The sequence below is a fragment of the Zonotrichia leucophrys genome, chromosome 19 (genome assembly GCF_028769735.1).
Source record: "Zonotrichia leucophrys gambelii isolate GWCS_2022_RI chromosome 19, RI_Zleu_2.0, whole genome shotgun sequence".
NCBI classification, from domain to species: Eukaryota; Metazoa; Chordata; class Aves; order Passeriformes; family Passerellidae; genus Zonotrichia; species Zonotrichia leucophrys.
The window spans coordinates 4,022,341-4,045,006 of record NC_088188.1 but is presented as its reverse complement, the minus strand read 5'-3'; the positions used below and the strand labels follow the sequence as shown (position 1 = coordinate 4,045,006).

The 22,666-nt window shown below is 47.8% G+C and overlaps 3 protein-coding genes across 5 annotated transcripts in view; 1 reads left to right on the top strand and 2 right to left on the bottom strand.

Moving 5' to 3' along the window:
• ZZEF1 (zinc finger ZZ-type and EF-hand domain containing 1) overlaps positions 1 to 9,132 on the bottom strand; it is a 60,297-nt gene extending 51,165 nt beyond the window's left edge. For both annotated transcript variants that reach the window (XM_064729055.1, XM_064729056.1), the window contains exons 1-5: positions 8,760 to 9,132; positions 4,581 to 4,725; positions 3,422 to 3,616; positions 2,408 to 2,579; positions 402 to 601 (exon numbers count right to left, since the gene is read on the bottom strand). In XM_064729055.1, the coding sequence (XP_064585125.1) occupies positions 402 to 601; positions 2,408 to 2,579; positions 3,422 to 3,616; positions 4,581 to 4,725; positions 8,760 to 9,095 (1,048 nt within the window). In that variant the 5' untranslated portion in view covers positions 9,096 to 9,132. The remainder of the gene's footprint in view (positions 1 to 401; positions 602 to 2,407; positions 2,580 to 3,421; positions 3,617 to 4,580; positions 4,726 to 8,759) is intronic.
• Positions 9,133 to 11,561: 2,429 nt separating this feature from the next.
• LOC135455967 (neuferricin) lies at positions 11,562 to 17,765 on the top strand. The gene is made up of 4 exons (XM_064729531.1): positions 11,562 to 11,784; positions 12,420 to 12,560; positions 13,039 to 13,225; positions 14,901 to 17,765. The coding sequence occupies exons 1-4, from the start codon at positions 11,562 to 11,564 to the stop codon at positions 15,115 to 15,117; spliced, it is 768 nt and encodes a 255-aa protein (XP_064585601.1). The 3' UTR covers positions 15,118 to 17,765.
• A 102-nt stretch (positions 17,766 to 17,867) lies between these two features.
• The window catches only part of ANKFY1 (ankyrin repeat and FYVE domain containing 1), a 31,796-nt gene continuing 26,997 nt past the window's right edge, over positions 17,868 to 22,666 (bottom strand). For both annotated transcript variants that reach the window (XM_064729529.1, XM_064729530.1), the window contains exons 24-25: positions 22,471 to 22,561; positions 17,868 to 21,511 (exon numbers count right to left, since the gene is read on the bottom strand). In XM_064729529.1, the coding sequence (XP_064585599.1) occupies positions 21,379 to 21,511; positions 22,471 to 22,561 (224 nt within the window). In that variant the 3' untranslated portion in view covers positions 17,868 to 21,378. The remainder of the gene's footprint in view (positions 21,512 to 22,470; positions 22,562 to 22,666) is intronic.

Genomic DNA, 22,666 nt, shown 5'->3' with positions numbered 1-22,666 from the left:
AAGCATAAAACCTGCCTTACATTGGACGAACTTCAGAATTTCAGTACTGAAAAAAAAGCAGATTTTTTGCTAGATACTATAAACCAACATATGCTTTCATTCTGCAAGCAAGGATATTTTGAAACTGCCCCATGTCTTTGCAATGAAAGGCTAAAATTGCATCTTCAGTAATTTTTCTCTCTTCAACCCTTAGCCCACACTATAGAGACCACAAGGCTTGGAAAACTCTCTTACAGGCTAGAAATTAAACCAGAATTAATCAATTCCTCTGACCCAAGCACAAGGCCCAAAGTGTCACCCCTGATGAATGCCACTTCAACACATCTCTCCATGATCTACCCAACCTTTCACCTTGCAAAAAGCACCAAAGCAGAATCCCAATGGTATCTTTATTGACTCACACATCTGACTAATGTTAGCGTTTTCCAACAGAGTTACGTAGCCAGTGATATTGCTTGGAATGTGAACATCTCGGACCTCCTGGAGACTGCTGGCATTCCTCCCCACTGCCACTGTGACCTGCTGTGGCATGTAACTCTGGTCATTAGCTGCCACTGCAATGGACAGGTGTCTCAAAACCACATCTGGTTTCATCTTTAAACTGCAAAGCAAAACAGAGAAAACGGTTCTTGAAAAGAGAAAGTAAGTCAAACACTGTGCTTTTATTATTATTTATCATAATATTACACATGTGTATATATATTAGATATTATACTATTATTCTCTCATTTTCCTCCTCTACAAACACAAATAAATCCTCTGAAATTTACCCAATGCTTCACAGGTGTTCTTAACCATACCATGGTGAACGAGTTAAAAAAAACTGATTTAGAGAACAGTTGCCTCTGAGAGACTGTAGAATTTTCTATTTATATTTTCAACTGAGAATTCATTCCTCAGGAATAAAAATGCAATGTTAATAATGACTAAAATGAGGTTTTTTTTCCTTTGAAGCACATATTCTAAGATCTAACACTGAAAAAACCCACTAAACATTTCTGTTTCATTGAGCATTTTTGTTTCATGGAACTTCCTGGACAGTGGCAGAATGTTTCTATTCAAGTAGCAAACACTGCATCTGTATTACAGCTTGGAAAGCTTCACTATACAACAAGACTGTGTGTCACCACAGCAGATACAGGCATTTTACAGGTGGCCTTTTATTTGGCAGTCAAATTTTAAATTTTATGCAGAGAGTACTGTCTTCTGCTTTTAACCCAGCTGTTTTCAATTACACCTGTATTGGGTTTGTGTGACAAGGTTTTAGCAGTGGGGGGCTACAGGGTGTGAGAAATTGCTGGAGGCTGGACCTTTGTCCCCATGGGGAGAGCAGGATTTGTGATCCCATGGGGGATCCATGCTGCAGCACCCTCTTCCTGAAGGACTGATCCCCACAGGGGCCAATCACATAAGGTCTGGACTTGACAATCCTTGGGGATCCCTTCCAACTCAATATTCTGTGATTTTGTAAGGAGCCAGACTGGAGCACTTTGAGGGGAACTGTCTCCCATGGAAGGGAGCCTACACTGGTGCAGGGAAGCATGTGAGGAGTCCTGCCCTGGCAGAGCCAGCATGTGATGAACTGAGTGCAGCCCACAGTCCCCATCCCCCTGTGCCTCTGGAGGGGAGGAGATAACATCTCTTCCCTTTTTCTCTAAGCCTGGAAAGAAAATGTGCTTTTGTTTCTCCTAACCCCACCCTGATTTAATAAACAGAACTAAATTCCCTGAATCAAGTCTGCGATGGTAGTTGGTGAGAGAGCTCTCCCTGCCCTTGATCCAAGAGCTTTTTGTTACATTTTCTCTCTCCTGCCCAGCTCAGGAGGGGAGCCATGGAGCAGCCTGGCATTGAGGCAGGACCAATGCAGCCCACCCCCCTGGCTGTGAGCCCAAGGCCCTGAGCTCCCCCAGCCCTGAGCTCCCCCATCCCTGATCCCCCCCAGCCCTGAGCTCCCCCCAGCCCTGAGCTCCCCCAGCCCTGATCCCCCCCAGCCCTGAGCTCCCCCATGCCCTGAGCTCCCCCATGCCCTGATCCCCCCACGCCCTGATCTGGCCCAGCCCTGATCCCCCCCAGCCCTGAGCTCCCCACCAGCCCGGGAGCTCCCCCCAGTCCTGATCCCCCCCATCCCTGAGCTCCCCATGCCCTGAGCTCACCCATGCCTGATCCCCCACAGCCCTGAGCTCCCCCAGCCCTGAGCTCCCCCAGCCCTGAGCTGCCCATGCCCTGATCCCCCCATGTCCTGATCCCCCATCCCTGGGCTTCCCAGCCCTGAGCTCACCCATGCCTGATCCCCCCCAGCCCTGACCTCCCTCAGCCCTGAGCTCCCCCCAGCCCTGAGCTCCCCACGCCCTGATCTGGCCCAGCCCTGACCTCCCCCAGCCCTGATCCCCCCCAGCCCTGGGCTCACCGGATCCAGTGGGAGCGGGCACTCCCATCTGACTGCCAGAAGGACGAGGTTTCTCCGTTCGTCATCTTGTCGATATCGGCGGAATTGGAGGAGGTCTCGATGTGCGTGTAGCACTTTGTGACAGACTTCAGCTTGTCTGACTCCTGGTTACCATTCAGATCACTGGGGTATTCTGCAAAAAAACCACTCAGAATAATTTTCTCTGGCCTGTTTTGAGTGTTGTTATACCTTTGTAAGAACCATCTCACACAAATGAACTTGGCAGAGAACACAGCCCCTGAAGGAATGTTTCTGACAGGAACCAGGAGACAGCAAAGTTTCATTTCAGAAATTGCAATAATCTCCATCTAACACTCTCTGTATGAAAACAACTCCATTCCCTGGAGTTCAATAGCCTTTATCTACCCCTTTCATTACTGGCCTCAACACTGCTTTATTATTTTTGTACCCAAATACAAACAGATGAAAGGCAAAATAAATTACAATGGAGAAAACTTCAATTCATGTATTTGAGGGAAAGGACAAAGCACTCTCTTTCCCATGTAACTTAATCTATTTCAATACAAGTGCAGAAATCTGAAAATATCTAGTCAAGCTGTAAAGAAAAGGAGCCCTCCCTGTAGGGACCAGGCCAGTCCCATCAGAGATACAGTAGAAGATTAATCACCTCCAGCCCAAAATGATAAAGTATCTTTTAGTACTGAACAGTCAACTTCATAAAACATCCACCTTCACATGGAAACTAAGTTTCTAGCAACTAGTAAAGATATTTGACTGAATACAGAATATCACAAATGAGTAACCATCGATTCTGAAACAGGCCAGGAGAAAGATAAGAACATTCCAGAGTGTTACTCAGATTGCTGAATAATTCAGAAAATAATTTATGTGCTTCAAGAAGCCAACAAAAATCCACAGAAGCACGCAGATCAACTTCATAACAGTCAAGAAAGCTTTTCATTTTATCTGTAGCCTGTTTCTCCCACCCTGCAAAAGAAGGGAAGCACTGCACACCTCTCTCCTTGAGGAGCAGCCGATCCAGGGAGTCCTTGAGCACGGAGGAGCGCATGGTGCAGATGTTGTTGAAGTACTCCAGCACGGGGTAGGGGATGGCAGTGCTGGAGATGCGGTTCCTGTGCAGGAACCTCAGGATCATCGAGGCGTGAAGGCCCAGGCGCTCTTTGGACTCAGAAAATATATCAATGAACCCTAGAGAGAGACAGCATTTCCTCAGGCACCACAATGTGAGAGGGATGGAAAGCTATCAGAGGATGTAGCTCAACTCCACAGCAGGGAAAAGTGCAGGGAAATATTTTTGCCAGTGACTTGAATCTCGTGTTTATTTTGCTGCCCCAAACCCTTACCTTCAAAATCTAAGTAAAGCAGTTGCTACTTGGTTCTCTACTTGTAGCTCACTCACCCTGAGTTACACTGAGCTTTTCCCTTTGGAATTGTGGATTATTCCTAATGCTTTCCACAAGCTTGATGAGAAATGTCAGCTCCTGAGCACTGGTACCTGAATCCCAGTGCATGTACATGCATAGAACAGCACTCTGTAATTCCCCCCCTCTAAATTCTCTGCAGCAAATTCTAGTGTTTCTTGTCTGATCCTTTAAGGCAAATCCTCTTTAGCCACTTATCATCAAATGCTTGGAAGGAAAGCCAGTAACTGACACTTATCCCAGAAATCAAATTCTGGAAACTGGCACTTTCTGAACTATAAACCATAAAACCTGAATCATGTTTTATCAGGATTTCAAATGCTGAATAACAATATAATAATAATAATAAAATATGTGACTCATCCCCTGGAATAGACTCCATGGAGGATTTATTCCTCCAGTTACCAAGTACAAGGCTGCATTAGCTGGGCACTCACCAAAATTCTGAATTTTCTGTCTGTGAGATGAACCAAACAGGGGTAAGACACTCCCCAGTGACACACAGAAGGAAAGAGTGGTTATTTGTGAAAGAAAGTTCTGCATGCAATTCTGGGAAATGTTTAATTTACAACAACTCCACTTGCTCGACACTAAAGAACCAAGAACCTTCTGGAGAATGGTTTTGATAAGATTAGGACAAGCAATGCTATTAAAGCAATTTATTGAAGCAGCACCTTTTTTATGGGGCTGGGCTTGGGAAACCCTTTTGTTCCAACACTCTGCTCTCATACCTGGCACCAGTGAACAAGCTTGCAGTTGCCTGATTACATGGCTCAGCTCTCCCTGAAGATTTGCTCCACTAGAATTCTTGAGAGCCTCCAGCATATTCTCCACATCCACAGTGCCATCTCCTTCAGCATCAAATTGTGCAAAGGCCTAAAGAGTAACCAAAAAAACTTTATTTCAGCATATTTCCTTAAAGCAAGATATTTCATGGAAACCATAGCAACAAATGTTGTAACACTGGTAAAACAAAATCAAAAGAATCCATTCCCCAAAGTATTGGATTGATGGTAACAGGAAGCAGGCTGGCTGGAAATCTGCAGTGTTTAGCAAGTTTGAAGGTATTTGCACTGCCTTGCTATAAAAGTCATGCTTAGGTGGAGACAGCCCATCACAACCACCAGTGAATCAGCAGGATCCAGCCAGGGGTAGCTGGGACTGGAAGGAAGGTAAGATTTGCTTAGCAAAAAGCTCCTCAGCTGAAGGGTGGTTTGGTTCCAAAAGCCACACCTTCCATTACTCATCACTGCTGCATCCCTCTCTCACTGCATCCACTCACATTCCTCCAGGGGTTACATAGTTTCTTTATTTAAGAAATTGTCCTAAGAACAGTAATATTTTTTTATTTGATTTTTCCTTCCACAAACTGTCCTCCTACACCAAAGATCAGTTTAATATAGTTTGTCTGAGTGTTTTTGAAAACAAAGGGGAGAGTTAGAAAAGGGTTGGGATTTTTTTTATTGAAGAGAACCACTGGCAGCTTTATTAACTTTGACCTTAATAAAAATTTTAATATAAAAAGTTGTGTTGAGCATGTACAAAAAGTAACTCACACAGCATTTCACAACTTTGAACTAACAAATGTACAAGGTATTTTAATTCAGCTGAGCCTGTAAATCAGAACTAAGCTCATAAATGTAACTTACTTTAACTAGCTATTTCAGACAACTCATGATTCAGTGACACACTACTATTAAAATCTGGCTATATTTTCACAATTAGATTCAATTTTGAAACAAATTTATGTTTAACTGCTAAAAATGGAATTTGTTCCAAAAGAGAAATCCAGTATTTCAGGAACATGCACCTTTTTCATATAAATTGGGAATGCACTTACAAAAGATATTTCTTTACAAGCAAGACTTGAGTCTCCCTGCCCTGAACTTTGTATTCCAAGCTGAGCCACACAGACCAAGCAAATCTGGTCTCTGAGGAGAGATGATCTCACAAGAGTCTGAGTCAAGGGCTTGCTGCTGCTCAGGAGGAAGTTCCTGCTTCCCTCCCTTGGTCTGCTCCCTGGTTATCAGACCTGATGTACCATTAACAGTGCTATCCTAGAGAGGAGCAGCCTGAAATGATTAGCTCAAAATAACCTGCCAATTAACCATGGCATAATTACAGCAGTAAAATGAGAGCAAAGTCCTCACAAGACAACAGAATTGAAACACAGTGTTTTAGCTGACTGAAGCTTTCATGGCACTTGTGTGGCACAGAGCTGCATTTGAGCTTGGAAACTTTAGAGTGTTATTACACATACAGCTGAACCCAAGCTAATAATGATCACCTCTAAACAATTATTTTGAGCAGCAAAGCTGGTGCTGAGCATCCAGCAGGCACCAGGGCCAGTCCAGCCCAGGCACTGGGCAGGTCCCAGAACAAAAACCCAACACCTTTGCTTGAGGACAACAAGCCAGAGGGAATTCATTCTAACAGACACAGCTCAGTTGCCAAAACAATTCAATGTACAGTTTCACACCACACCATTCTCACCATTTTTTCTTATACCTGAAGTGAAGCTGCACAATTACTAAACTACAAATTGAACAAGTTTTGTGATGTTACTGGTGACAGTAAAACACAAGGCAACAAGGCTGAATCTGCTGACATCTATTTTAAACACATTTTTTATACTCTCACATAAGGAGGGATTACTACATATATGCTTTTCTTCACAGCTTAATGCAGTATTTTGTTATCTTATTTTTAAACTCTTCCTCTGATCTCAGGAGATTGCACCAAACCTAGAACTCTAAAATTATTAACTGTTCATTATAACTTAAACTCTGTATTTGACAAAAACTATACATAATTTCCACTGCTGTCCTATGTAATGGGGGAAGAAAAAAGTGGGGGTAAAAAAGAGAGTGTCAACCTGTACTCAAAGCATTTTTGAGCTGTTTGCAGGACTGGACATGAGACAATTGAGCAGCAGCCTTACACAACCCAGCTCATCCTGCTTCTAAAGAAATGCAGCAACTCCACAAAGTTCAACCCTGCACATGAAGCATGTAAGAAACATCTTCCATAGGAAATGATGGGTGAGAGGGTTGCTTGGAATTATGACACATGGAAAAATCAGCCCCTCATCTCACAGCTCAGGAGCTGGATGGCACAACAAGGTATCTGAAAGGTGACCTGGGAGCATTTCACGTTTCACCCTCTGCTCTCAGCAGAACTGCAGCATTAATGCTGCCAGCCAAAGCTGGGTATGTGACATGACAACTGCTGAAGCAGTACCAAGAAGGATTCAGAGGTTCAGTTCATATAGAAAACAGATTTTGCATTTAAACATTGTTCACAAAACATTTGAAGGCTGTGCTCAAAACCTTGCACTGAGAAGATCAAACCTGGGCTGTGCCAGACAGGACCCCAGAGACATTAAAAGGTGAAACCTATTGCCCTGCCACCCCTAAACTGACTCCTCAGTGTGAAAGGAAAGCTCAAACAGCACAGCTGATGGGTTAGTGCCAGAAATGATGACATCAAGGTTTTCCACAGAACTCTCAACATCTCAGCTTTGCAGGGCAGATGTGACCACACATCCGTGGCACGCTGAATCCTGTGACAAACTTTTTCCCCGCTCCCTGGAGCAGGAAATGAAACCAAAACAAATAGATTCCTCATGCAGAGGAGGACGTGAAATACAGACAATCCACAAAATATTTCTGCAGTCCACTAAGCCCAGCTGTTTGTGCCAAAGGAAGAGCCCTAATGGACCCATTTCAGCCTTGCTGCTGTTACAAATGAAGATGTGTTCATTACTGGCTGTTCTTGTGAAGGACTGCAAGTGGAGGCAGCATTTCACCGAGCTACTTAAACCAGTCTGGTGAAAACACACCTATCTGCACATGAAATGAATCTCCTTCCAGTTTCCAGAAGCCTTGTTCACCTGTCAGCACTGATCTGAGGCGTGTGTGTGTGATTTAACAGTTTACACAGTTGTTCTGCTACTCGGGAGCACAACAAAGCCAGCAGGAAGTGACTGCTGAGCTCAGGAACTGCTCGCACTCAGGAATTCAGACACAGCCACTTTCTCAAGTGAGTGTGGAATTCCCAACAGGGTGTTCTGCTGCAGTTTGGACTGCTACAGAGCAAAGCTAAAGTGTGCTAGACATTAAATTCTCCATGTCATTTCCCACAGAAGGGGAAAACTGGGAATCCCAGCAGAAAGGAAAACTACTCTCTTCAACCATTAAAAGCTGACCATAACATCTTCCGGCTGTGGAAGGGGATCTCTGTTACACCACTTCCTTACAAGTTTTCCAAAAGTCCTACTTTACAATAAAAGAAACGCTTGACAATTTCACTGCTGCTTTTAAAAAGCTACAATAAAATCCAGCGTGGTAAACTTTGACTTGCTGATAACGCTAGTAAGTATCAAGAGGAATTACTCAGGCAGGATTTCCTACCCGTGTTCCCACCACACCTGTGCTCTCAGCTGCACCAGCGGCAGCAACAGCAGAAATATTGCTGTAAAAACCCATTTTATTCTTCAGTGGCCGCTGAGCATGATCACTGAAAACTGACATAAGTTTTTTTTAAAGGGATATCTGGAAGCTGACAGGCTGTCCATCAACAGCAGCAGAACCCTCTGGCCTGGCCCTCCCCACGTACCAGGACGCGTGTCCGGGGTCTCCAGGCTCATGGGGATGGCCACGGAGCCGGGCCCGGGGACACCGACCCGCAGCAGCACCCGGAGGTTCCCCGGTGCCGACCACCCCCCTGCCCGGACAGGCGGATCCCCGGAGGGATCCCCATCCCCGGCAGTGCCCAAGGCCGGGCTGGACGGCTCAACCCGCTCTGTTGGAAGGTGTCCCTGCCCGTGGCAGGGGCTGGAACGGGACGGGCCCCAAGGTTCCTCCCCGCCCGAGCCGCTCCCGATCCCCGCGGCTCCCGGCCGCTCTCACCTCCTCGCTCTCGCCGCGGGACCCGGCCGTCAGCCGGGACACGCTCTCCAGCACCTCGCAGAACTGCTCCAGGCTCACGGCCTCGTCGCCGCGGCTCAGCCGCTCCTCCAGCCATCGCACCAGCGCGCTGTGGTGCCGCGACACCAGCGGCTCGGGCAGGGCCGCCTCCCGCAGCCGCGCCGTGGCCTCCCGCAGCCGGGCCTGCTCCAGCAGCACCTCGGCCGGCGGCAGCGCCGGAGCGGCCGCGCCGGCTTGGGGCGCGCCGGCCGCCCCCTCCATGCCCTCTTCGGCGCCCTCCTCCTCCTCCTCGCTGCTGTGGCTCGCCGCCGTCCCCATGAGCCGCTCGGGAGCCACTCGCAGCCGCCGCCGCCGGTGCCGCCGCCGCTCCCGCCGGTCCCCGCCCGGCCCGGCCCGCCTTAGTCAGCAACTTCCCGCCCGCCGCACCTGTCAGCGCGGGGCCGCCACACCGCCGCAAAGCGACACCGCGCCACACCGCCGCTAAGCGCCACACTGCCGCAAAGCGCCGCTGCCGCAAAGGCCGGCCCGGCGGCTCCCGGGACAGGAACGGGGCCGGTGAGGGGACCCGGAGGGACAGCGAGGGCTGGGGACAGCGATCCCGGGGAGAGAGCGGCACCTGAGCCCGGTTCTGTGGGGAGATCTCATTAATTCATAGATGTATTTCCAAGGGGTGCCAATAGGGCCGTGCCAGACTCGCTTCAGTGGTGCCCAGTGACAGGATGAAGAGTAAAGGCCACACGACAAATTTCACCTCAACATGAGAAAAACTCCTTGACATGAGCGTGGCAGAGCACTGGGACAGACTTGTGCAGGGAGGGCACGGAGTGTCTCTCTCTGGATGTGAAAAATGCATGTATTTTATGATTGGCTTTTCGCAAATATTAAAATGAATATTGTATGTGTTGTGTTAGAAAGTAATGCTGTATTAATTCTATTAAGTAGTGGGTTAAATATAGTTTTAGGTTATAAAAAATGTTAAAATAGAAACTGTGCCATGTAGGGTACTTTTTTTTAAAGAAAGGATTCGCAGTGACATAGCAGCCACAGGACACCTGAATCTTTCAGAGAAAGAGAATTTATTGCCACTTATCAGGAGAAATGAACTTCCTCCTGCCTCGAAGGCGCTGTCAGGATTAGAAGGAAGAAGTTGACACTGACCAGACAGAATCCTGTGTTTGAATGGAATTTATGCATCATGGATGAAGTGTATGAATATGCAACAGGCTGTTGTTTTTAAGAGTTAATCCTTTGTTAACGTGGAACGTGGGTCCTTTTTCGGGCTCGTGCTGCCCAGAAAAAGGTACCCAGATGTAACTCTTTGTTTCTATTGTTTCATATTGTCCTAATTAAATTTGTCCAAATTGTTATTACTCTAATTGTATCACTATTTTAATAATCATTTTATTACTATTAAACTTTTAAAATTTTAAAAACAAGTGATTGGCGTTTTTCACACTGGAAAAATGTCAAAGTCACCCTAACCCTCCTGTGTCACCTGCCCCAGGTGACCCTGCCCTGGCCAGGTCAGAGTGGGTGATCTCCACAGGGCACTGACAACGAGAGATACTGTGTGGAAAACAGCAATCACTTGTTTTTAAAATTTTAAAAGTTTAATAGTAATAAAATGGTTATAAAAATAGTGATACAATTAGAGTAATAATAATTTGGACAATTGGAGACAATAGAAACAAAGAGTTAGGGACAGTCCGGGTAACCTTTTGTGGGCAGCACAAGCCCGAAAAAGGACCCACGTTTACAAAGGATTAACCCTTAAAATCAACAGCCTGTTGAATATTCATACACCTCATACATGATGCATAAATTCCATTCAAACACAGGATTCTGTCTGGACATCGACAACTTCTCCTCATAAGCCTAAGGGCGTCATCCTGCCCCTACGAGGCAGGAAGTTCATTTCTGATAATGGAGCAATAAATTCCCTTTGTCTGTAAGATTTAGGTGTCCTGTGGCTGCTATCTCAGTGTGAGTCCTTTCTTTAGGAAAAAAAGTATCCTACATAGCATAGGATATTCTATATCTATAGGATATTCTATATTCTAGCACGGGTAGGAAATCCTGCCCGAGTAATTCCTCTTGATACTTACTAGCGTTATCAGCAAGTCAAAGTTTACCACGCTGGATTTTATTGTAGTTTTAAAAAGCAGCAATGAAATTGTCAAGCGTTTCTTTTATTATAAAGTAGGACTTTTGGAAAACTTGTAAGGAAGTAGTGTAACGGAGATCCCCTTCCACAGCCGGAAGGTGTTATAGGATTCACTCCTTGGCTGGGGGATTCACCCCTTCTATTTTAACATTTTGTTATAACCTAAAGCTATATCTGCCACACTACTTATGAGAATTAATACAGCATTACCTTCTAACACAACACATATAATATTAATTTTAATATTTGCGAAAAGCCAATCATAAAATACGCATTTTTCACATCCTGTGACTGTCCTTATGCCCAACGTTATTGCACAGAGGGTGGTGAGGGCTGGCCCAGAGCAGCTGTGGCCGCCCCGTTCCTGGAGTGTTCGAGGCGGGGTTGGCCGGGGTTCGGAGCAGCCCGGGCTGGTGGAAGCGGTGTTCGTATGAGTAGAATTAAAAAGGAGAAAGGTCTCGTGTTTATTTCAGTGTAAAATCATCTCCTCCCAGCCCACACCGCTCCATGGCTGCCGTAAAGCGCGCCTTGGGCCCGGCCGTCCCGCCGGCCGCGGTTGGGCCTGCACGCTGCCGTGCGGCGAGGGAACTGTCGCGCGAGCGCTGCGCTGTCGCGGCGCGATGTGGCGGGGCGCGGCCGCGGCGCTGCTGGGCCTGGCCGCCGCCTGCCTCCTGCGCCGCGGGTTCGAGCCCCGCGCCCGCCTGCTCAGCGCCGCCGAGCTGCGCCGATACCGGGGGGCGCCGGGGGAGCCCGGGCTCTACCTCGCCCTGCTGGGACGGGTCTTTGATGTGGAGCGGGGCCGCAAGCACTACGGGCCCGGCGGCGCGTACAGCGGGTTCGCAGGTACCTGCGGCGGGGCGGGGAGCGCTGTGTGAGGGCCTGGGTGTGGGGCTGTGTGAGGGGCTGAGGTGGCCTGGCTGGGGAGGGGGCCATCCCCGGGGGTGCGGGTGTCACCCGGTGGCACCGCCGGCCGGGGAGCGCAGCCCGGGCTGGGAGGAGGGAGAGCTCAGCCCCTGTTTGGCCTCTCCATGGCTGGGCTGTATTCCAAGGCTGGGGAATTCACTCCGTGGCTAGGGGATTCAGTCCAAGGCTCGGGGGTTCACTCTTTGGCTGAGGGATTCGCTCTATGGCTGGGGAATTCAATCAGTGGCTGAGGGATTCACTCCTTGGCTGGGGGGGTTCACTCCCTTGCTGGGGAATCCACTCTATGACTGAGGAATTAATTCCATGTCTGAGGAATTCCCTCTATGGCTGGGGGATTCACTCCATGGCTGAGGAATTCATCCATGGCTGAGGGATTCACTCAATGGCCGGGGAGTTCACCCCATGGCTAAGGGATTCTTTCATTCCTTGGCTGGAAGATTCGCTCCTTGACTTGGGGATTAATTCACTCCATGGCTAGGGAATTCATCCATGGCTGGGGGGTTTACTCTGTGCCTGGGGCTCTCACCCTGCTGTGCTCTCCCCCGTGCCCGCAGGCAGAGATGCCACCCGAGCGTTTGCCAGCGGCGATTTCAGCCCGGCGGGGCTGGTGGACTCCGTGTCGGGGCTGTCACCCGCGGAGCTGCTCTCCATCCACAGCTGGCTGAGCTTCTACAGCGACAACTACGAGCCCGTGGGTACGTCTGGGGCTGGGTGGGCTCGCACGGGGATGGGTGTGCAGGGCCCTGAGTTTGCTTCCCTCCAAGGGAAGGTTTAATCCTTTTCCCACCTGGCTGCTGTCCTGCTTGGATTGTCTCTGCTGAGCACAGAGCATGGAGCCAGCCTGAAATCACTCAGGAGAATGTAGGGGCAGCAGTGCAGGGAAATTGTTCTGGGGAATGGTTTCTGGGTTGTGCAGCTGGAACTGGCTTTGGTTTTCAGCTCTGTAATGCCCAAGCTTGTCCTGCATGGGTTTATTAATATGGGTAAACTGCTGTGTGATCCAAGGGTTTGAAGGGATGTAAGCTTAGTTTGGTTCTAAAATTGGGCCATGGTGACATCACCTTTTACATAGCAAATTAAAAATAAAGCCCCACCAGAACAATGCATTTTCCTTGCCTGGAAACAGGTCTGTGGTCTGGAAACACTGTGGTCCTAATTGATCTCCTCTCCCAGGGAAGCTGGTGGGCAGATTCTACGATGAAAATGGGGCACCGACAGCAGCCCTGAGGGAGGTGGAGGCTGCCATCGAGGAAGCTCTCAAGCTGCAGGCAGAAAGTGATCAGCAGCAGCAGCAGTTCCCACCCTGCAACTCTGAGTGGAGCTCTGCTAAAGGCACCCGCTTCTGGTGCTCCAGAGAGAGGTGAGCCTGTCCCCTCTGGAGCAGAGGCTTTTTTGGGTGCCCTGTGCTGTGTTCCTGCCTCTCCTGGCATGGGAAGGTGTCCTGGCCCCTGCAGCCACCTCACTCCATGGCTAGGTGAGCTCTGGGACCTGGCACAGGTTGTGTGGGCAGTGGTGCTGCCAGGGCTGGAATAAGCCAGGCCTGGGCTCTGTCCCTGCCTGAATTCCCAGGGTTGTTCAGGTGGGAAGAGCCCTGTGAGAGCACCCAGTCCAGCCATTCCCCAGCACTGACCTGTGCCCCCAGGTGCCACATCCACACAGCTTTTACATCTCTGCAGGGATGGGGCCTCCACCACTGCCCTGGGCAGCTGTGCCAGGGCCTGACCAACCTTGCCATAAAGAAATTCTCCCCAGTATCCAACCTAAACCTCCCCTGGCACAACTTGAGGCTGTTTCCTCTTACCCTGTCCCTGGGAGCACAGCCTGACCTTCACCTGGCTCCACCCTCCTGTCAGGGAGTTGTGGACAGTGAGAAGGTCCCCCCTGAGCCCCTTCTGTCACACTGGAATCAAAGAATTTACCACATGTGCACCTGATCTCCTGTTCTCAGCAAAACAGGGCAGAAATCCCAGCAGGACTGGGATTCCAACAGGTTCTGTCACCTCTCAGGAGTACAAGCATTAACCTGTACTTTTCAGACAGTTTCATACCACAACATTTTCACTTAAACCACATAAAAATGATGTTAAGCTTTGATTAATCATTTCCTTTCTCTCCTGTTGGTAGCTATCTCTCAGCTTAGGGACTGTTTTGTTTGAAGATGAAATCATGTCACAGACCACACTGCAAAATGCTTGGGCTTCCTGTCAGCCCAGCAGCAGCTCTGTGTGCCCCAGGGATCTGCTCCTGTGTGTCACTGAGCTTGGGGACAGCCTTGGGACCAGGTGTGATGTGGCAGGGACTTGTGCTGGAGGTGTAAAAGCTGCAGTGGCTGGGGAACAGGCAGGACTTGGCCCACAGAGAGGCATTTAGACATAAAGAGACATGATGAATTAGCTGGGGAAGTACTTTTTCTTCTGCCCCAGTTCTCAAAATCCCTGTGCTTAGTGTTTAGTCAGGCACAGAAGGCCTAGGAGAGCCTGATCTATTGGAAGGTGGCCCTGCCCATGGCAGGGGTGGGCTGGATGGTCTTTAAGGTCCCTCCAACCCAAGCCACTGTGATTCTGTGAAGATGTGTGCTCACCTGTGAGCATTCAGGTACCTCCAGAAAAGGATTCTGCTGTGCTGCAGCAGGCTCTGATTCCTCTGGCAATGGAAGCAGGGAATGCAGGAGCTGGTCACTCCCAGAAGGGCAGAGCCTGCAGCAGCAGTGATGAAAGCAGGGCCAGACAGGTTTCTGAAGCACAGCCAATAAAAAGGTGAAGGCTGTGGGATGGTGGCTGTTTAAACAAAGCCTGGATGTGGCACTCAGTGCCAGGATTTAATTGAGATGTTGGGGCTGGGTTGGACTCAATCTTTAAGGTGTTTTTCAGCCCAGTCATTCTGTGAATTCTGTGGAAGCAAAGCCTACCTCAGTGTTAGTTCTAGTTTAGCACTATTGATCTCAGATTATCTCAGGTTTTTCCCTAGGGATTCTCTATTGACTGGAAGCATTCCCTGGGTTTGAGTTGTAACAGATTTTCCTTTTCGGTTCGCAGCGGGGGCGTGCCCAGAGGCTGGGCCGGGGTCCCGCGGAGGCTGCACCGCCCCGGCTCGCAGGGCACTCCCTGCGTGTGTGTCCGGAGCTCGGGGCCGCCCTGGGGCCAGCCTGGCTCCTCCCAGCACCGCGACAGAGGCGACCTGGATGACCCTCGGCTGCAGCAGTACGAGGGCTGCCATCCCCTGGCCGAGCAGTGCGTGCTGCCCACGGGCTGAGCCGGGCAGGGGGAGCCCTGCACCGAAACCCTGCACTGAAACCTTGCCCCGGGGTGGGCAGCTCCAGCTCCATGCCTGCAAAGAGAGCAGGAACAATCTCATGGGATTTGTGATGCTTTTCAACATATATGGAGATGGAGGAAACACTTCAGCCAGCTCAGTGGCTAAAAAACCAAGTAACAGGATGATTTCTTTATTTCTGTGGGAAATATTTCTGCACCTGGGAACAAACTGTAAGATGCACAGCCTGAATTGTGTTTTAGAGCTGCTCCTTGTGCAGTCAGGGACTGGGTGTTTGTGTGCACAGTGGTGGGACAGTGAGGTCGGTGAGCACAGAGCTGCTGCAGCATCACTGCCACAGGTCCTGCTGCAGGCACTGCTGATGCTCCTTCCCAGGCACCTGACTCACTCCAGGAGTTTAAAGGTAGCAGGGAGAACCCTGAATTTCTTATGCAATTAAGGTCCACAGTATCAGGAACTTGCACAGTTTAGTTACACACAAGCTTTATCAAATTCTTGGAGAAGGCAAAGGCCAGAGCTGCATTTCCTCACTGTGTTTGCATTAGATACTGAGCCCAGAAATTGAAGTCACCTGTGAGAATTTTTGATATTAACCTCACTGTCCTGGTCTGTGATTCACCACTTTCAAACTGTTCTGATCAGGAAGGAGTAGTTTTAAATAGCTTTCTTTTTGTTGCCTGGGTGGCAACAGAACCATCCTACTGTAATCTGCCTCCTGTTTCCATTCTGGTATAAGACTTCCTCCCATCTGCTCTGTGCCTGTCAGACTATAACCTGAGCTGGATGTGACCTTACAAGACCCAGAACTTTTAAAATCCATATTTACTGTGTCACAGCTGGCAGAACTCAGCACTGTGAGTGACTCCCAGAAATGCAGGGCAGGTCATTACCCTCTCTGGGTGGGGCTAAAAGGGAGGAAGCAATACCTGCACTACAACCCTCAAGCTGCAGGGAAGCATTTGCTGGTTTTAGTGGAATCTGCTGTTAAAATCAGTTTTGGTGGAGCTGAGCTTTGAGAGAGGCAGGCAGATCAGGGTCCAGTGGTGGCACAGGTTGTGGTCAGTTCTTCTCCTTAAGGCAGCTGCCACCTATGTATCAGCACCTGGAAAGTGTTTATAAACTCATTTTTAGCTTTCACCACTTCTGAAGAAAGGCCCAAAATGTAAGTGATGAGTTAGTTAATTAGCAAGTTTAGAGGAGGCAGCATTCCCTCCCTTGCAGCAGGACACATCACAGCATTTCCCACTGATAAAACTCAGAGGATACTACAGGGATGAAGTGCATTTGTGTGGCTGCCAGGGATGGAGCCACACAAACTTAAACCTGCACATGCTTGGAACAGTGGGGCTGTGGTTTTATTTTTGGGGGTTTTTAACCTGTCTTCATCCTGAAGAGAAGCCCCTGCAGGCACTGCCCTGCTGTGCCAGCTCGTGGCACTCAGGGGGAGCAGGATGTGTGGCAGAACCAAACCTCAGCCCTGGGCTGGAGCCATCTCTGGGGGTGGAGTGAGAAATGAAAACTCATTTCACACAGAGCTGAAGATCAAGCTGTGTAAAAGGTGCAGCACAGAGCTGCAAAGCAGCACTTCACTGCCTCCACAACTTTGGCCTTTGCCACATTTAAAAAGACACCACCACTTTAAAAAGGAATTGCATTTAAAGTAGTGAAACCATTTCTCCAAATGATTGGCAAGTACCTTTAAAAGAGCTTTTTAAAGCTATTTAAAAGTTGCAGCAAATTCCAGACTATTAAATGCTGTAAGAAGTAGTTTGTGAGGGCAAACCAGTCCCAGAGAAGGTGGGACCAGCTTGACCTTCTGAGCAAGTTTCATCTTGCTGGAACACTCACTCACTATGCAAATAGTGCTGAGGGGATGGTTTTGATTGCAAGAGCTACACAAAAATCAAATAAACTGCTGCAAAAAGGCAGGGCAGGGAGGTGTTGGTTTAACTTAAAGTTGGTTGGAAATCAGTTCATAGCTTTTTCCTGAGTTTAGGGTTTGGAAACAGTGGGGAGGAAGAGTTTGCCTTGCACCAGGAATAAATCATCCATTAAAGCAAACAGGGAGACACCCTCAGTGACCTGAAGTGCTCCAGGTATCTCCACTGAGCAGCTCAGCTGGATTCTCCCATGGTGGGAAAGGGAACAGTGACAGCTACAGAGGGCTCAGGTCACCACAGACAGTGCTCTAATAAAGCTCACCATTCATCTGTACTTCAGTAAGTTTTATTAATAAAAGACTAATAATGCATCACAATCTCACCCAGAAGCCTTGGCTGGGTTTGCTATTGCACTGGAGTTTTCCTTGTCCTGCAGTGAGGCTGCAGCAGCTCTGTGCTCTCCGGGGGCTGAGCTGCCTCCAGCACAGCTCTGAGTGCCCCCAGGGCTGGGAGCCTGGGCTGTGAACTCCCCGGAGCAGCTCTGGCCCCAGGAGCTCGGGTTGGTTTCACAAAACTGATTATAGGTAAGTCTAGTATAAGGCATTCGAGATGACTACATGGTACAAACCAGAACAGCAGACCTTGACAGCCAAAAGAACAGTTGGAGCAGTTCCACAACATGACAGTGAATACCTGGACTAATCTCAGAACAAAGAATAAAGCTGTTGTGCCCAGCTGGGTGTTGGATCCCTGGTTTCCTTCGTGGTTGGTCAGGATAAGTTGCAGAGGGGCAGCTGTCTCTACAGGAGCAGACACTTCCTTAGCAAGGTTTCACCTCACAATGCATCATCTAGTTCTGCATTTTATTACAAGTAGAATCATTACACAACGAAGTAATGCATATTGGAAAAATACATTTTTACAACAACTCCAGACAAACATTGCAGATAAAATGCCATTGTTCTAAGACTTCCTTTTCTATTTCACAGAGGGTATTAGAAGGTTCAGTTATTTCTGTCACTCATACAAGCTTTGATTTTTCTAGAGATGAGTTTGCTGCAGTGACCACCTCTGCTGGTTACAGAAAAAAGAGGACTTGCTATTAACATTTGATCTACAAAACCATCCAGCCTTGGCCTCCCATACTGTTACATGTTAGTTTCTAAGCACTACAGGAGCAGTTGGATGAGCTGTTATCTCCAGCACGGGAAGTCATTAAGGCATCTGTCAGCTTTTAGCCAGCAACTCCCTCTGCTCTGTCAGTGCCTCCAACAGCAGCGTTCTCACTCCCCTCAGTGGTGTGAAACAGCGACTGCACCTTCACAGACAGAAATTCCAGCCAGACCACGCTTTGTGCTTGTGTAAGAGTGCTGCACCATGGTGTTTGCTTGTGTAAGAGTGCTGGGTGACTGCAGGCAAAAGGAATCCAGTCTCAGAACAAAAAGCTACAGCAGGAACCACCCGACCTCCCATGCACCCCTGGTGAGCTTCGTGTGACAGCAGCACTCCAGGGACACAAACTGAGTTTCCATCTAACCCTTTGTTCAATGCTTGGCAGACTTGGGTTAATATTTACCACTAAAAGCAGGGCTAAGAGGGGTGGGGGGGTTGGTAACAACTCTATTATGCTACAAAAAGGGAAGAGCAGTTTAGAGTTAGAAATGTGTTGACCACCACTACATTACCAAGTGCCTCATTCACATTTGTACCCTGTAGTGGAGCATTGCCTGCAAAACTCCCAAAAAACCTCAGTGGTCTGAGAGCTCAGACCAACACTAGGCAGAGTGTGTGAGGGACTGAGCCCCAGCAGTTGTCTGGAGGGGTCAACTCCTCAGCTGAACTAGAAAAGAACTAAGGTGGGTTTTGGTTCAAGGTGTGAGCTTTCCCTCTTTAGCTCTGGCAGAAAGCTATTTAGAGTTGGCTGGAAGGAAACTATCTCAAAGGCACTTCAAAAGGATCAAATTTGCTGAATTTAGTTGCTTTAAATTAAACAAACACCTCAGGCTGTATATTTAACGATAATCTACTTTCTTTTCAGACTTCAGTAAGTAAGCTGGGACAGTACTGGCTGTAAACAGCAAACCAGGAGCACTACAGGTGGTTTCCCAGATCTTTCCCACAGTTTTACAATTATAATCAGTATCCTGTTTTTCAGAAAGCAGCTATCCAGCCTTAACTTGCCATTCAGGTAATCTGAATTTTCACCAGATCCACATTTTCCGTCACTGCTTTCCTGTTCCCTTGCCCTTACATCAGAGAAGCCACTGAAACAGTGATGTTTAAATGCTTTGGCAATTACATACGTGCAGTTTCCCCACCAGGCTGAAGCCCACAGGAAAACCCCTCCTCTGCACTTTGAGCATTCTGAGCACACCCTTACCCCTCCACAGCACTTCAGCTCCAAACCAAGAAGGAAAACAACATGTGACCATGGGATTACAGTCAAGACTTCTTTCACCAAATGCACTTCCCATCATTCTTTCACTGCTAGAGATCTGCAACCAGACATCCTGAAATACCAGACATACAATGTTTTCCATCATCTCTTTCACTCAAAAACCCCCAAACTGTAGATTGAAGTTAACTGACACCAACAATTACTGCAGCTAACATCAACTGACAGCTGCCCCATTTGCATTAGGAACTGTGTTAGAGACCAGCTGTGTTACCCAGAGCATTCTGTTGCAACATGTCAGCAGCACACATCAAACAGTGAGGCAAGTTTGTGTTTCATCCATTGTTCTTCCCTAGTGGTACAGGGGTGATTCCAGTTACAACATAGGCATTTTGGAAGATCAAAGTGCAGATCAAGTGAGACTCGATGTGAAATTAATCATACAAATGTCAGCAATTGCACCCTCTCCTGTCCTCTCCTTGTACAAGCTTGAGAAAAACTGAGAAAGTTTCCTGTAACAGGAGCAGCCTGGTTCATCATCTCATCTCACTCTTCAAGACCAACAAGTCACTGCTCCAAACAGGGCAACACAGCATCACCTGTCCATACAGTCCACTGGAGATAACAGTCATTAAAAAATGCACACCAATTCATGGAGTAAAGATGAGGAATGCTGAATTGAGTCTATACTAGCTTTATCTCTTGAAATAAAAACAGCCCTAACATGGCATGTAGTTTAGCTTAAGTACCCATTTTTCTAACTGAAGCCTTTGCCCACCAAATCACAAGCTGGTCTGCCAGTCAAGTACCTTCCTGCTTACCCAGACAACGTGGTGGTGGCTTTCCACAGATTCAGCATGTTGAAGAGAGTACAACAGCCCAGATTAAAACACTGCAGCTTACTCCTAACAGGAAGCCTCCATGTACACTCCCACTCCCCAGCAATCCTGCTGAAATGGGCCCAGGTTTAGTGTCCAGAGGTGCAGCACATTCCTCACTTGGCAGGGTTTCTGACTCTCCCACAGCAGCTACCAGGCCCCTCAAGCCCCAGAAAGTGTTTCAGTGTTTCTCTCCCTCCTGGGACTCCTAATGCACTTCAGCATTTATTGCTGTACTGGGAGTTAGACTCCACCACTTTTAGTGTTTCTCCTTTAGCACATGCTCAGCCTTTCAGCAAACTCATGGGCATTTGTACAAGTGCCATGGACTGCAAGGACCAGCAACATAAATATGAAAGTGCAATGAAGACTGACAGTTGCAGCAGGTATGAGCAAGAGCATTTTCCTAAAACAATCTTGCACTTCTCTTGAACATGCTAAAGCTAACGAGTCATTTGCTGAGGAGGTATCAAGATGTGGATCTGCAATTCTGACTGCTTTGCATCAGATGTTGTAAAGCTTTCTGTTGTAAGGCCACAATTCTTGAGCTATACTTAGAACTACCCCCAGGTCTGAAGAGTTTCTTGAACAGTGGTTGCAACAGCTCAGTTTAGCTTCACAAAAAGTCTTCTCTAGAGAAGGGGAACATTTATCTTTAAGACAAAGCAAAGAAAGATACCTGGTTACCCTGAAACTTAATACCATATCTCTACTAAGCAGCCTGAAAGCCACAGGACTTAATAGAGTTGCTCAGTGCAAAGCACCATGTTGAGGACAGACCTGTTTTATGCAGATTCAATCAGTACAAATTTCAGCTTCCATACCCCACTGCAACTAGAAGAGGGTCTCAATTCATTTGTCACTTGGTTCCAACAATCCACTCTGATTCCTAGTGAAGTCTATCGCAGCCTGATACATTTACAGTCATACAAAATCATTTATACCAGAGTATATCATAACAGGGTCCTTAATTAGTTCAGTCTATTGCAGAAGACATGTGTAAGCCTCCTCTTCCCTATCCAGAGGGCTTGTAAGCAGAGCTGCTGTCAGGAGCACTGACTGGGAATCCCTTTACTTCCACAGCATACTAGGAGACTCCTCCCAGAGTCAGGACATCAAAGCAGATGTTGCAAACTCGAACTGGCTTGTTCAGATCAAATTTTATGATAGGAATCTCCTTTGTTGAGCACTTATGGCAGAGCAGGCGTCCACAGTGTCGGCTGTTGACAGAAGAGGGGTGGGAGAAAAGTGAATTTCCTCCTAGTGAACACCAGGATGTTACTGTCTGACATTCTTTATCAATGATAGCATCATTAAATACACATTAGCAGTTGAAAAGCTATGATTATCTTGTATCTTCTGATATTTGTCTTGTATCTTTCTGATATTTTGGAATAACTGACTAATGCCAACAGCACGTGCTGGTTCTGTACCAGTGAGTCACATGGTACTGCTTCAACTGAGGCAGGTGCAGCTTCTCTGAGCTAAGAAAAATCTTAGCTTAACCCCCTTCCAACCAGCATGTTTTGTACAAGTTCAGACTATTTAAAAAGGCAACTATCTACAGAAGAGCAGCTCATGTTCATCTTCAACCATTTCCACACTGCCAACAGGATCCCAAACTGAAGCTGTGAACTCCTGCCTCAATCTGCCACCTCTTTTGGAGCAGGTCACCCTTCCACTGTGGTGGTGCTGTGCTCCCTCCTGTCTCTGCTGTGTCAGCCACAGCCCCAGTGGCTGCTCTCTCTGAACCTCCTGCCCCCACAGGAGGCTCTCCCCAACCCCAACCTCTATGCAGGAAATAATCAACTCCTGATAAACCACTGCCACATTTACCACTGAACTTCTATTAACTCACTCTCTTAATAAAATGTATTGTTGCTCTTCTGTGAAGTGCCTCACACTCTTTCTCTGACAATTGAGTATTTAAATCCTGTTTCATTACTGGAACTTGGACATGATTTCTCATTTACAACTAATCAGAATATTAAATGCACAAGCTGCTTAAAATATGATTTCAGTCAGACTACAAGTTTCTGATCTAAGACAGGATGGAATGTTTCAGCTGGACTAGTGGTTATACACCTACATTAACACTTAAGATACTAAAAGGAGCAAGCCCAGCTACATTTGGGAGGAATCCATTTCCTTGTAAGCACAGCAAGGGGGCTCATATTACCAGTGATGCTTTCTTGTCGTGACTCCAAATTTGGCAGCACATTCGTAGCAGTTGGAGCCATCACACCAGGGAGGTTCTTTTGTCAGCATATCTGTTAAGAGGCAAAAATGTGAAGGCAAAATGGGCTCAGACATCTTCTGAGTACACTAAACCTGAAGGCTTTTCCAGTTCTAGGCTGCATTCAGTGTAATGGATT

Bases quoted from the DNA above. Each gene is read 5' to 3' on its own strand.
- LOC135455967 (XM_064729531.1), top strand. From the start codon at position 11,562: ATGTGGCGGGGCGCGGCCGCGGCGCTGCTGGGCCTGGCCGCCGCCTGC. The intron at 11,785-12,419 runs GTACCTGCGGCG...CCGTGCCCGCAG, and splicing joins CGCGTACAGCGGGTTCGCAG to GCAGAGATGCCACCCGAGCG. The intron at 12,561-13,038 runs GTACGTCTGGGG...CTCCTCTCCCAG, and splicing joins CGACAACTACGAGCCCGTGG to GGAAGCTGGTGGGCAGATTC.